The 14223-nt window shown below is 34.8% G+C and overlaps 1 protein-coding gene across 4 annotated transcripts in view; it reads right to left on the bottom strand.

Moving 5' to 3' along the window:
• Positions 1 to 14223, bottom strand: part of ANKS1B (ankyrin repeat and sterile alpha motif domain containing 1B) — an 811229-nt gene that overhangs the window by 700306 nt on the left and 96700 nt on the right. For all 4 annotated transcript variants that reach the window (XM_054574655.1, XM_054574656.1, XM_054574657.1 and 1 more), the window contains exons 2-3: positions 10261 to 10341; positions 750 to 906 (exon numbers count right to left, since the gene is read on the bottom strand). In XM_054574655.1, coding sequence (XP_054430630.1) covers positions 750 to 906; positions 10261 to 10341 — 238 coding nt within the window. The remainder of the gene's footprint in view (positions 1 to 749; positions 907 to 10260; positions 10342 to 14223) is intronic.

The following is a 14223-nucleotide window of genomic DNA, read 5'->3' as shown; positions in this document are numbered from 1 at the left end:
GCTGGTTTTCAAATATAGTTTTACAAAATGGGAACAGTAGGGGGCATGCGGAGCTCAAGATGTTTGTTATCATACTGTTTAGGGGACCTTATTTTATTTCTGGAATCTGTGGCCTTATTTATTTAGAATACTGACAATAGCAGTCCTTTTCTAATGTGTTTGTCATGTGTAATGTGGATATTATATACTTGTAAATATTATGACTTTGTCAGTATCAACTGCTGCTGTGTTTTGCTCTACTTTGGGCATATATACATACAGAAAATTTTAAGTAGTTTGTGATTAGCGGTTGTATACACTGTATTTTGCATTTTGATTCATAAAATTGCACTTAATATTAAGTGCTATGTAAATGGTGAAGCACTATATAAATGATAGCTATCATCATTCCTTTAGCATTTAAAATATTATTAAGAAAAGCTCTAATTCACATTATAAATGTGAGTTCCATTCTATATTTAAATACTCAACAACCATAAAATGGATACTTAATACGGTGCGCAAAAAATATCACAACTACTTCCTTTAAATGGGATTTTCTTGTTCACAAATATCTTTACAAATGCCCAACTTAGTGCCTATGTACTATATACAAATGCCAATGAATTTTTCAAATTTTCCTCTCGGAAATTCAGCAGTGGAAAGGTCTTTGGCAGAGTAAAGACAGAAATAATCAATTTTTCACTGTGGCGCTGCATTCTCAAAAATCTAGAAAAATTAGAGTATAAGCAAACATTTGACAAGCACACCTGTTCATTGACCCGGGAATGTGATGGTCCATGATGAATAAGAATCTTTACAATTTCCTCATCTCCTTTCCAGGCAGCCAGGTGAATAGGAAAATAACCTTTGTTGTCTGCTACATTTGTAGATGCCTCATATTGAAGTAGTTTGACAACTATTTCTCTAAGAATGAAAAAAAGAAGAAAAATTTTTAAAAACACATACAGAAAAGAAAATAAGCTGAACAGCACAAATTTTATTAAACAGCTCATTATAAAACTATACTAGATGCTGGCTGGCAATTTAGAATAATCTTTCAAGGTACTGAAATGTAAAATTGGGTTTAAGAATCTGCTTGATCATTTGGCTACTATACTTACCTGAAAAACCACCACCACCACCTCTACACATACAGAACATTGACTAACCAATGAAACTACTTAATAGTATTCATTTGGGCAAAATATATATGTATTCATTAACTGAATGAATGAAGCAAAATAATTTAAAAGCCTACCTGTTCCCCTTTTTAAAAAAGTAGTTCTTTGCAGATAGCTCATACCTGAGATTTAGCCTAAAGAAAAACTTGAGGTAAAAGCAAACTCCTTGTTTTGTTTTTGTTTTTGTTTTTAAGTTATTCCACTGCCAAGGAACATTTAGGGAGTTTATGTCTCATTCCTATTGAGAGGTGGAATACAAAAATGAAGATTTGGACAAAGCAGACAGCACAATACAAAAAGAACTCTTTCAGGCTACCCGCAGTCCAGCCCAATGTTGGAAAATAAAAGTTTAATTACTTTTCAGCCACTGTACACAACATATTTTGAATGAGTATTGTACATATCTCTGTTCTCCTTCACCTTTGGTCTCTCGAGCCTAAGAAATCATTTCAAGAGGGAAATTTATTTAAGAGACAAGTTCTACCACTGATACAATTTCAGTACATACTGAATATATCCTACCTATAGGACTTTGTATTAAATCCCACTAGGTTTTCAAAGTAAAAATTCTGAATTGCAATACTCAAGCCTCAGAGGAATTAATTCACAATGATTAGTATATTGAACTTTATAGCAATCAATCAAAAACAGTCATTATTGAACTTGGCAACAAACAAAAACAATCATTCTGAACAATTATATTCTCACTTGGATATATTTAAAAAGCAAATATTACTTTCTAAAAGAAATTCTAGATAGATAAACTCATGCATATATACATATAGACAATTACAATATATTCTAAAGTTGTTTTTCATATATAACAAATCATGAATGGTGAGAATGAATGTAACAAAGAGCTAAATTTAAATATTTCATAAAGCCAGGCTTTAAATGTAACAAATGAGAAAAGTTGGAGGAAGGTTAAATAGAAATTAAGCTCAATAGAAGAAGGTTAAAAATAGAAGAATTTAACAGAATAGAATTCTGATAGCCCATTGTAGGTGTTTAGAACAAGTCGTCCAAGATGTGCCTTTGTGGTATATGTACTGTTTGGAGCTAAAGGCAACTGAGACTCTGTAGGCTTAAGAGAAACTACTGCCCCACCACACCCCCAACTACCTAGAAGAATTTAAATTAGGGGATTTTCCCATAATAAGAGTTATTATTTTAACCTATCTATATGACAGGACAAACACCTAATTCCTGAACATCTGGTCTTCTTTCAGGATCTACAAATGTCCTTTTCCCTCCTGAAGCCTCAGGCATCTAACCACATTCCTTCGCTCAGGATGTCGCATATACTCCATTCTGCCTGTCTCTGAACCTCTCATGTATGTAGGGCCTCCAGCTCTCATGCATGTGAGGTTTCTGAATGTACATATATAATTAAACATGGTCCTCTGGTTAATAATCTGTCTTAAGTCAATTTAAGTCAATTAAGTCAATTAGACCAGTTGAAAGGACTAGAAGGGGAGAAAAAAATTTCTTCCTCCCCCATACCACAAAAAATTAATTAATTAATTAATTAATTAATTAATTAAATAGACATGATACAACACCAAATTACAATGAATGATAAAAGCCATTGCCCAGAATTTGGCCTAATCTTGCGAAGGGAGCAGAATATATGACCCCAAAATAAGCCTATTTGACATAAGAATTATTTTAGGCTGATTAATTTTAAGGATGGGGAACAGGGGGCTCTGAAAACTGAGAAGTTACTCTTTGGTAAGGACTTTGCATTTATATGGGAAATTTCTGTTTGTAAGGGGGCCTCTGTGTACCAGGAGGAGAAAGATGACTCAGTCTCTAGAAACTGTTATCAATGGAGAAGGCGGCAACTTAAATCTGCGTAACAACCCCGTACCCTCGTTTGTATCGCGCTTTTTCTGAGAGCCTCCCGTAACTGGCTTCCCTTCACTCCCCAACATCTTCTTTTGTCTTCAGCTGGAAATGGTATTTAAGGTGGTGATTTGGCCATTTGAGAGGAGTCATTCAGTTTTCCTGGATCTCTACCATATACACAGGAAACAGACATGTTATTAGGTTTCTGGGGTTTTTTTTCCTTCCTGTTACTCTGTCTTTTTATCATGGGGGGTGGAGGGATATGAAAGGAGAAGTCTTAGGTGAGAACCTGGAAACATAGAGGGAAAATTATTTTTCCTTCCCCACACTTGGAACATTGGACTTAATTGATAAATGCATGAAATCATGATGAAATAATCAAGAATATGTTGTTGAAATATTTAGGAAGTTCCAAGGAGTCCTAAATTTTCTATTAAAATTTCAGAGAAAATAATTTTTTTAATTCTATTTAAAAACCAGTATTATTTTATATCTCACTTTAGGAAATTTGAATTTGAGTCCCAGCTATACCTATTGTCTAATGATGTGACCGCAAAAAATTATTCAACCTCATTTTTCTTCTTCCTTTCTGCAGAGGATATTGCAATAATAATAATGCCTACTAGTAGTCAAGACTGCTCAGATTTTTAAATGAGATCATAGAAGAGAAACCACTTGATAAATAGTAAAGCATTATACAAATATTAGTTCTTGCCCCAAGCAAAATTAAAATCCTGTAAAAGTGAAAGTGCTTCCAGGAAATTACCTTTAAAAGAATCTGAAAATCAGAAGGACACTGGAAGGTGACCCAGTTCATACACTTCCCCTTACCTCTGCCATGTGAGAGCTATTATATAGGGTCTTCCATTCGGAGATAAAAATAATGAGGTAAAACCTTTTCTTACTATTCAATACCTATGAATAGTAAAAGCTGATAAAAATCAGAAGAGCTGGTTTGAAGTACTAACTCTACAGCTAACTAACTTGGTTACCTTGGGCAAATCAAATAACTTCTATCTGTTGTTCAGATATTGTTAAAACAGAATTTAAATTCTACATCTTGTTGCCATCTCAAATGGTTGTCATGTGAATTAAAGGAGAAACAGATATGACTGTAAAGTTGTATACACTCAAGCCCTATTCTCAAAGCAGACTACTGCAATGTTGAGCAATTTTTTATTAACTGAAGTATTTCAGAATTTAAATAAAAAGCAAAATAATACAAAAGGAAACACAGTTAAATTAAATACCTGGCTCCAAAAGGTAGAATTTTTCCCACCACAAAATAGCCTTCTGTAAATTTATGTATTAGAGAAAGATAATTATGTGAAGGGTTTGGATTTTATTTCTTAATGCCTAAGAAAATTAAAATATATATACTCCAAAACTGCTAAAAGCATTTCCATTCAAAGGGTAGAGAGGAAAGTTTAACAAGATCATCAATTCTATTTTCCTTTACTCTCATTCAGAATTTCATTTGTTCTTTGGCTCATTTTTTTGTAGACATTTTCTAATAATGTATGGGATGTGCATTCATTCTTTATTTGTCAGGAAGATTTAAGATATAGTGAAAAAACTAACTTACCCATCATTTATATTGTGTATTATTTTGTATATATTGTGTAGATTATTTTGTGTTAAAGGCAATTAAAACCCAACAGATTCTGGAAAAACTCTTTACCTCTCCCTCAGCTTCCTACATTTAAAGTGGAAGGGGGGCCTAAACCAGAAAGAGAGCTATTACCAAAGATATGTTTTTACCTAAGAAACTTTTTCTGCATAACAGGGCAACCTTTGTTCTCCAAACATCTCCTTTCACCTTCCTGTGAATGGCGTTCCTTCCCTCGTATCCCTTATTTAGCTCAAGGGACTATCTAAACCTCAGTTATCTGGCTGCTTTCTGGATCTCATTGTTTTATGGAGCTCCTGTATATAAGTAATTAAATTTGTTTTTCTTCCTGTTAATCTCTCTTATATCAACTTAATTATTACATCAGCCAGATAACCTAGGAAGAAAGAAGAAAAAATATTTCCACACCTATACCACTATCTAGTACCTAAATCAGAAAAAAAATAATATGTATGTTTATACAATGGCCTTTGGTGAATAAGATTCTAATTAAGTACTATTATTTGTATTTGTTTTAAAAATTTATTTACTTTATTAAATGTGTTTATTTTTAAATGTAAATTTAGCTTTAAATTTTTAATTAAGTTGAGCTTTCCATCTTATTCAAAGATATCAGGTAATGAAATGGCTGGGCTCAGACTTCTAACGTGAAAATACATTTGTGAAATATAAAGTCATATCTCTAAGTACATGTCTGCCTTACTGAATCATAACGACAAATAGCCATTAATCTTTCTTCTGCTGTATCTATGTACACCACACATAATATGAATTATACAGGCCTTTTTAATCCAGACTCATTCAAACTAAATTTCAGGTCCTTTTTGTAGTATCTATGCTAGATGAGTAGTTAACACTAGGATCCCATCAAATCAACATTTTCTTAATTTTTACTAAAGTTGCACATTATGTATTTTAGAGGTATCAACAAATAAACATGTTGACTAGGCTTGGCTATTTAGTATGAAATATTAAGTTATATTGATGAACAATGCCTATAGAGAAGTAATCCCTATTTATCTTAAACATAAAATGGTACTTTTATTATTTTTAAAGATTTTATTTATTTATTTTTAGAGAGAGGGAAAAAGAGGGAGGAAGGGAGGGAGAGAAACATCAATATGTGGTTGTTTCTCAAGCGCCCTCTACTGAGGACCTAGCCTGCAACCTAGGCATGTGGTGCTCTGACTGGGAAATGAACTGGTGACCCTTTGGTTCTCAGGCTGGGACCCAATCCACTGAGCCACACAGCCAAGGCTGGTACTTTTTCTTATATGCAGCATTTGATAAGTAAGTAAGAAATGATCTAAAATTCTAAAGTAAATGTGACTGATGGGATCACAGAAAAAATAATTTCATTTCCCAGAAGCTAAACAAAATACCAAATAAATTTAATAATAATCCAATATAAATCATTGCAACATTTTGCAGCTTGAGGTTAATATATATAAGTTTGGGTAAAAATAGGAATTCTAAAAGTATTGATTTTTGCTACTATATTTAAATTGTTTCATTTTCTAAGAGAAATATACTGCTAATATTAAAAGTTTTTTAAAAGAAGTTTCAGCATATGATCTGTGTGAAATTAAACTAATTGGGAAAATTCAAAATTCATTTTTTTTTTTTACCTCAACAGCAAGTTTCCCTATAATTAAATCACTACCAAAGACAGTTATTTTGTTCCATCGACCCTTGCTTGTTGGTATCAAAAGAACTTTGAAATAAGTGCAAATCATCTTTATATAGGTACAGTATTAACCAAACAAATGAAATTCTCAAAATCATGAAAGCTCTACTGATTTCAAACTTTCTCGAAGATTTTACTTCTCCCTAATGGTGATAAAGTGGCCAATTTAAATAATTTAAATTAGGGGCCTTATCTGTAATAAGAATTATTACCAGAAATAACTTATGACCTATCAATACGGGCAGAGCAAACTTCTATTTGCTGAATTATCTGCTCTTCTCATCGACCTGCCAACGACCTTCCCTGCTCTGAGGCCCCAGGTGCCTTACATCAGCCTTAACTAAATGTCACATCTGCCTCATTTTAACTTTCTGTCTTTAAACCTCTCACATATGTGGGGACCCCATATGTATATGTGCAATAAATTTGGTTATTCTCTTTTGTCAATAATTTGTCTCATGTTGATGTGATTATTTGATGAGCCAGAAGAATACAGAATGGTAGAGTAAAATGTCTTCCTCCTCCATGCTGGTTAATTAATTACTACCATTCAGAAGAGAACGTAGAAATACATGAGATAGACAATGGATTCTTCATATTAAAAGAGAGAGAGAGGGTAATAGATAAGTCTGTAGTCTATTTATTGAAATAATCTATCCATAATTGTTGCTAGTGGATTTTGCACTACTGGCCATGATTTTTGTATCATTTGAAGGTAATTTGCCAATCTGCAATTACAAATAACCCAAGAAATCATCAATAGAGCATATTTTCTATTGTGTATTGATTTGGCTAAGCAGAGATGAGTTGTCCAATATAAAATAGTGTATTTCAGGTCCAAGATGCTGCTCCAGTTGTGGATTAACTAGTGTTAAATAAGTGCTACCAATAAAGCATACAGAATAAGAGGAAATGGGCTTAATATGCAGTATGAAGTATTTAGATAATAGGTTAGCAGTAGGGGCAAAAAAGTCTGTGTTCAAAGCAAAAGAATTAACTACAGGACCCTGTAACATTACTTCTAGCTCTATGATTCAACAAACTTTAGCCTAGAAATTATAATGCTTATGGAAACAATCTAGAGCCAATGGCTACAACAATAGCAACAAAGATGGAAAGGATGTATTTCTATGCTGACTGCTAAGGCTTCCTTGGAAAGAATACAACATAATAAATTGTTCATTCCCTATGCTAAGTGAGAATAGCAAAGACAAAGAAAAGAAAAACCACTCTTCTCTGCCTTTGAGATATATTCTATGACATTTTTTCTCCTTCAAATATCTCTTATTAAGACAATAGTAAAATTAGCGTTCCATGTGAAAGCACCAGTTGATGACAGTGGGAGGCAGCCCAGGATTCCATAATGTCACAGAGAAAAGCCAGCAAGACTTTAGGAAACTGATGTGCATATAGCCACAAAGGGGGAGAAATGTAGAGTATTGGTAAAATCCTACACTTTGAACTAGCACACTCAGACTCCAGACATAACCCCACCTTATATCCAAGTGGCCACAAAGTCACTTATCCAGAATGGCCTTGTTTCTCCATCTATAAATGAGGAAAGTGAGGACAGCAGGGTGATCTCTAGTTTTAAAAGACCATAGATAATTTAAATGATTTAAAATAAAGCAATCTTACACTCTAGATGAAAATCCAAATTTCAGAGTTGTAGTGCCATAGTACATAACCGACCCACAAATACCAAAACAGTATACCATAAAATATTATAACTGGGAGAAACAAGGAAAAATAGCCAGTCTATATATTCAGTACGTTAAGCTGAGGTCTAGAGAGGTTAATTAAATGGCTCAAGGTCATGTAACTGGCAGAGACAGGGAAATAGGATTAGAAATTTCCTGCTTTTTTTCCAATGCCTATAGAATGACACCAAGTAAAATCTTTCTAGAAAGTATTAAAAAGAAAAGATAAATGAGATCTTCAGACAAGCAAAGCAGAGATATACAATTCTCAGAGAATGTGTGCAATTAAAGAGATCTTAAAGATAACTAGTAAAATCCCCAATCTCTTTATGATGATCTTAATGAATGCCATTCAATTCACTTAAATTAGTTTCACTTTATATATAACCAATAGAAACTAAAAATTATGCATTGGGCCACAGGGAAATATATCTCAATGGTTAGAACTTCTTAAGCCATTATGAATAAATCAATAACATTGACTAAGCATTTCAAATCAAGGAGGGATATGAATACTAATCCATTTTGGGACATTATTTTGAGAAGTGCTTATACTGCTAAGCTGAGATAAAAAAAAAGAAAAATAGTGTAGGTCAAATGGTCAAGCCTGAGACCTTCTGTCTGCTATTTGTCGGCTTGTGATCCTAACTGGAACTTCATGGACTCCAAACCTAAGACGCCAAAGAAGCCATCAGCATTGTATACCTCGGGCTAATTTAATGTGGCTTCATTCCTGATGACCCAGGCACAAAGGAAAATAAATAGTTATTCCTTTAAAAGATTCAGATGGTAAGGATCTGTACACATTTTCCTCTCTACTAGTTGAAAAAGACGTGGCAAATAAAATGGTTCTAAATTAGATGACATAAGGTGATACAGAATAGGGAGTGGATTAAAAAAATGTAATTTGGAAATTCTAATACTAATTCTCTGATACACTAAGAATCCAAGTGATGAAACATTAAGTTTATGATTGCTTATGTAATTCAGATGGCTCCTTAAAGACAATAATCATTTTAGATTTATGCCATAAGTTTTAAGATTGAAAAAAGTATAGTGATAAATAATGACAAAAATAATAAGTTTCTAGAGTGAGAAAACGTGATCAAGTATGACTAAGTCCCTTGTGTCTCAATTCAAAGTAAAAAAAAAAAAATGTAGATGGAAAAAGCAAAAGGTAAGTAGCATTTTTTAATATTAATTTCTTTTAGATTGTATTTATTTATTTTTAGAGAGAGGGAAAGGGAGGGAGAAAGAGAAACATCAATGTGAGACACTTAGATTGGTTGCCTCTTGCACAAGCCCAAAGGGGACAGCCTGCAACCCAGGCGTGTACCCTGACCGGGAATGCAACTGCTGACCTTTTGCTTTGCGGGATGATGCCCAACCTAGCCACACTGGTCAGGGTAAAAGGTGAGTAGCATTTTTAAGGCAGTAATTACCACATGTGAAAAACTGAAGTGAAATGAAATAATCGCAGATCTGGGAAGACCAAACTGGATTATTAGAGAAAAGAAAAACAAAATAGGAGGAAGAGACACATGAAAAGTGTCACTTTGTCCCGACAGGGAAGGACAGAACATCTGAGCCATTCAGAAGACACCTCCCACTTGGACTCTGTCACTAAACCATTAGGTTACTAGCTAAAACTCTGGAAAGGAAATAGTTGCTATGGTTACACATGCTTTCACTTTTCATACTGTATACTATCACATTATTTGAAACATATTCTATAGGTTAAACAAGTTTAAAACCAGAAAGACCATCATGAATGCTGATAACAAGAAAGCATTTTAGTTAAATGTGAAGGATTCTGAAGTGGTTGGTGTAAGCACCCTTGGCTCATAATAGCAAGGTTGTATTAAGATTTCACTCCTAGTAAATAATTCCATGTTAGGTGAAGACACCAAAGGTAGGGCGGTATTATTATTACGTGGCTTTATCCCATCCCTCCCCAAAGCTGCACATGACTAACATGTTCTGTCATTTCCTCCATTCTCCCTGTGTGACATTTGATGATTTTAGAGAAATTCTCTCAGTTTACTCTGCACCTAATCATCCTCAGCAACATTCCTACCAAGTTTGGCTTGCAGGTGTTGCTACCTGATGCCTCTCCAAACTCATGTAAGCCCCGGGGACTTATGGCAGCATGAGACAACTATCATCAGACACAATTAACTTCATCACATGTAACTAAATACAAGGATTCCAGTCCAAATAAGTGGCACTTACTTATGTCCATTTAAGGCCGCATGGTGTAAAGCAGTGTAACCCGAACTGTCTGTGCAGTTCACATTGGGGCCTCGCCAGATGCTGCAAACAGAGCACAAGCGCAGAGTTAATGGTTAGGCAGGACGGTGCTTTAAAAACCAAAAAGAAGCCGGGCAGTCCCACAGCCAGCAGCAGCTTGCGTATGAAAATCCTGGCCATCTGAAAAATGGTCACCATCTTCCATACACGCCCCTCGGAACGGTAACTTTATTTCTCTGGTGCAAGGAAAATATTAAGAAATATAACTACCTTCCAAAATTATTAGCAAATACAGGCCCACTGCCATATATTAAAATCTGGAGCCAATATTTCCCTATTTATGTCATTACTTAAACATTGGAAGCAATTAAAATTCAGCTACTATATTATATACTAGAGAATAAAGATTTATGACAGCTGCCTCTTCCCTTTTAGCATTCATTCTGAGATGGCAGTGATTTATAGGACTTTAGGATGTTTTTACATTATGGGAAGAATATTCTGGAGATAACATGTCACTATACAAAAGTCCATTTTACCCTTGATCACTAAAATTACAGAAACTGTTTCTAGCTTTTGAATAAGTGAGGCATTGAAGGACACTTTTCCAAAAGTAGACCTAAAAATGACTTTATCTAATGTTTATGATGATATTAAAGCCATCAAAACTAACATCTAACGACAAGCTAATTCATATATTCACAAAATATTTATTGTACCCCAATTGCATGTGACATATAAAGCGAGGCACTGAGAGCACAAAATCATAATTCAAGGTCCTTCTTTACAAGAATAGAGTCTAATGGGTAAAATAGACATATAATAACAATTACAAAGTAGGAAGACAATTGAAGTACCAGAGAGCACAGAGGCTTCTCTGAGAAGAAATAAATAGCTATTCTGAATGAGAGATCATACTGATTTAAATTAAGGTGGGACAGACAATAAAAGTGAGTAGAATGTACTTACTCAAATGTTAATTGAAAAGATAAACTTTTTTATTTTTCAATTCAAGTTGACATTCAATATTATTTTATATTTGTTTCAGGTGTACAGCATAGTGGTGAGACAATCACATAGTTTATGAAGTGATCCCCCTGACACTTCCCGCACTCGCCTGGCACCGTGCATGGTTATTACAGTATTGTTGACTACATTCCCTATGATGCACTTTACGTTCCCAGGACTATTTTGTTGCTTCTTAATCCCTTCACCTTTTTCACCCAGCGCCCCAACCCGAACTCATCCCATCTGGCAACCCTCACTTTTTTCTTTATGAGTCTGTTTCCATTTTCTTTGATTATTTTGTTCTTTCGATTCCATATACAAGTGAAACCACAGGGCACTGGTATTTCTCTGTCTGACTTCCTTAGCACAGTACCCTCTAGGTCTGTTCAGGTTGTTGCAAATGAACACTACCTGATTTTAAGACTATGATAAAGCTCTAGTAAACAAGCCAGATAGTATGGTATTAGAGTCAAGATAGATCAACAGAGCAGATAAAGGAACAGAAAGTCAATTTAGACATATACACAGATACAATTGATTTTGACAGAGGTGCAAGGGCAATTCATTAAAGAAATGAATTATCAAAAAACTGTTCTGGGACAAATGAATATCCTTAGGCCAAAATAAATAAAAAGTGTCTTGATCCATACTTCACCATACTGGATACAAAAATTAACTTTAAAATGAATCATAGATTTAAAAAGTAAAACCTAACACCATAAAATTTCTACAAAGAAAATGTAAGAGAAAACTTTTGTGACCTTGAGTGAAGCAAAGATAGCTTAGATATGACACCAAAAGAATGCATTCCATAAGAAAATTTGACAAATCAGACTCCACCAAAATGAAGAGTGCTTGATCCTCAAAGATACTGGTAAGAGAATGAAAAGAAGGTGAACTGGAAGAAAGCATTTGCAAATCACATTTTCTAATATATTCTTTGACTTAGAATAGATTTTTTAACCTCAAAATTCCACTAATAAAAAAATCAATAACCTAATTTAAAAGTAGGAAAATGATTTGAATAGATACAACAAAGAAGACATACAGGTGGCGGAGAAGAACATGAAAAGGTGCTTACATCATATGTCTTCAGAGAAATGAAAAATGAAATCATGAGACACTACCATTAGAATGACTGCAATTAAAAAGACTTCAAATACCATTGTTTACAGCAATATAAATCAACTACAGCTCACACACTGCAGGTGCACAAGCAAAATAGTACAGCCATTTTGGAAAAAGTTCCATTTCCTAAAAAGTTAAACATACACCTACCCTGCAATCCAGCCATTTTGCTCTAGGTATTTAGTCAAGAAAAATAACAGCAGATGTCCCCATCAAGGCTTATACATAAAGTATTCATTACAGCTTTATTTATAATAGCCACAAAATGAAACCACCCAAATATCCATTAAGAGTTGAAAGGATAAACAAATTGTCATATATCTATGCAATGGAGTACTACTCAGAAATAAAAAGGAATGAAATATTGAAATTTCCAGCAATATCATTAGAACATCTAAGTCAGACTCTCAGACTCTCTCCTCTTCTTGGAACAGCAGAATAGGAGATATAGTCTCTGGAATAGATAAAATGCATGGTCTCTAGACTAGAGGAGTGATTTGCAACCTTTTTCCATCTCTTATAGTTTAGTCATAAAATAATTATTAAAATTTTGCTGCACATCCAAGAATACATTATGCTTTTTGCCAATCTGACAAAAAATTAGGTGTAACTTTGATTTATTCATACCAGACAGCTATTGCTGTGTTGGCTGTTGTCATTTTTCTGTTTGACAATATGAGGGAAAAGAGTCAGTGCCCCTGACTAAATAATCAGGTAGTGCATGTTTTAAAAATTCTTGCAGCGCACCGGCTGAAAAGCACTGGACTAGAGGATAACAGGTAAAGTTGAAGGCGAGGGCGTTAAATGATGTGAGGTAGGGAACTGAACTCCCCCCCCCCCCCCCGCCGCGCACACACACACAATAATTAAAACAATTTTTCAGGACTATTTATTGAATTGTGCTTTTTGTTTGTTGCTTATTTCAAATGTCAACTTCATCTTACACCACATTCTTATATGTACTGCTAGTCTGTTTCTAGGGATTCTTTTGTATTCACTGATTTCTCTATTCTGGCTCTAAAATCCCATTTTATTTTTTTATTGTATTTTTTCCATTACCATTCAGTCCCCGTGTACTCCCTGTCCCACCACTGGGTCACCACCCTGTTGTCCATGTCTGCGAGTCCTTCTTCCTCAATCCCTCCACCCCCTAGTTTACCCCCTCCCTTAGCTGTCATCTGCTCTCCATCTATGAGTCTGCCTCTATTTTGCTTGTTAGTTCAATTTGTTCATTAGATTCCACAGATGAGTGAGATCATATGGTATTTGTCTTTCTCTGACTGGCTTCTTTCACTTAGCATAATTTTCTCCAGGTCCATCTATACTGTTGCAAAAGGTAAAATTTTCTTCTTCTTTATAGCTGAGTAGTAGTCCATTGTGTAAATGTCCCATAGTTGTTTTATCCACTCATCTACTGATGGGCACTTGGGCTGCTTCCATATCTTGGTGATTGTAAATAACACTGCAATGAACATAGGGGTGCTTATGTTCTTTCAAATTAGTGTTTCAGGTTTCTTTAGATATATTCCCAGAAATGGATCATTGGGTCAAAAGGCAGATCCATTTTTAATTTTTTAGAGGTATCTCCACACTGCTTTCCACAGTGGCTGTACCAATCCTGAGCTCCAGCAAAGGCAGGGGCAGAGTGGGATAGAGACGCCTGAGGAGGGTCTGGGGAAGGAGGCCCCGGGAAGAGAGCTGAGAGAGTAGCGGGCAGGTCCCAGTGCTGATTCATCCCCCACGCGGCAGCAGCCATTCTGCTCCCAGAATCACATTTTTTTGGCATAGTTTATAACTGGTGATGAATTA

The sequence above is a fragment of the Pteronotus mesoamericanus genome, unplaced genomic scaffold (genome assembly GCF_021234165.1).
Source record: "Pteronotus mesoamericanus isolate MK-2021 breed Mesoamerican mustached bat unplaced genomic scaffold, CSHL_Meso_final contig_263, whole genome shotgun sequence".
Taxonomy (NCBI): Eukaryota; Metazoa; Chordata; class Mammalia; order Chiroptera; family Mormoopidae; genus Pteronotus; species Pteronotus mesoamericanus.
This window is presented reverse-complemented; position numbering and strand designations above follow the sequence as displayed.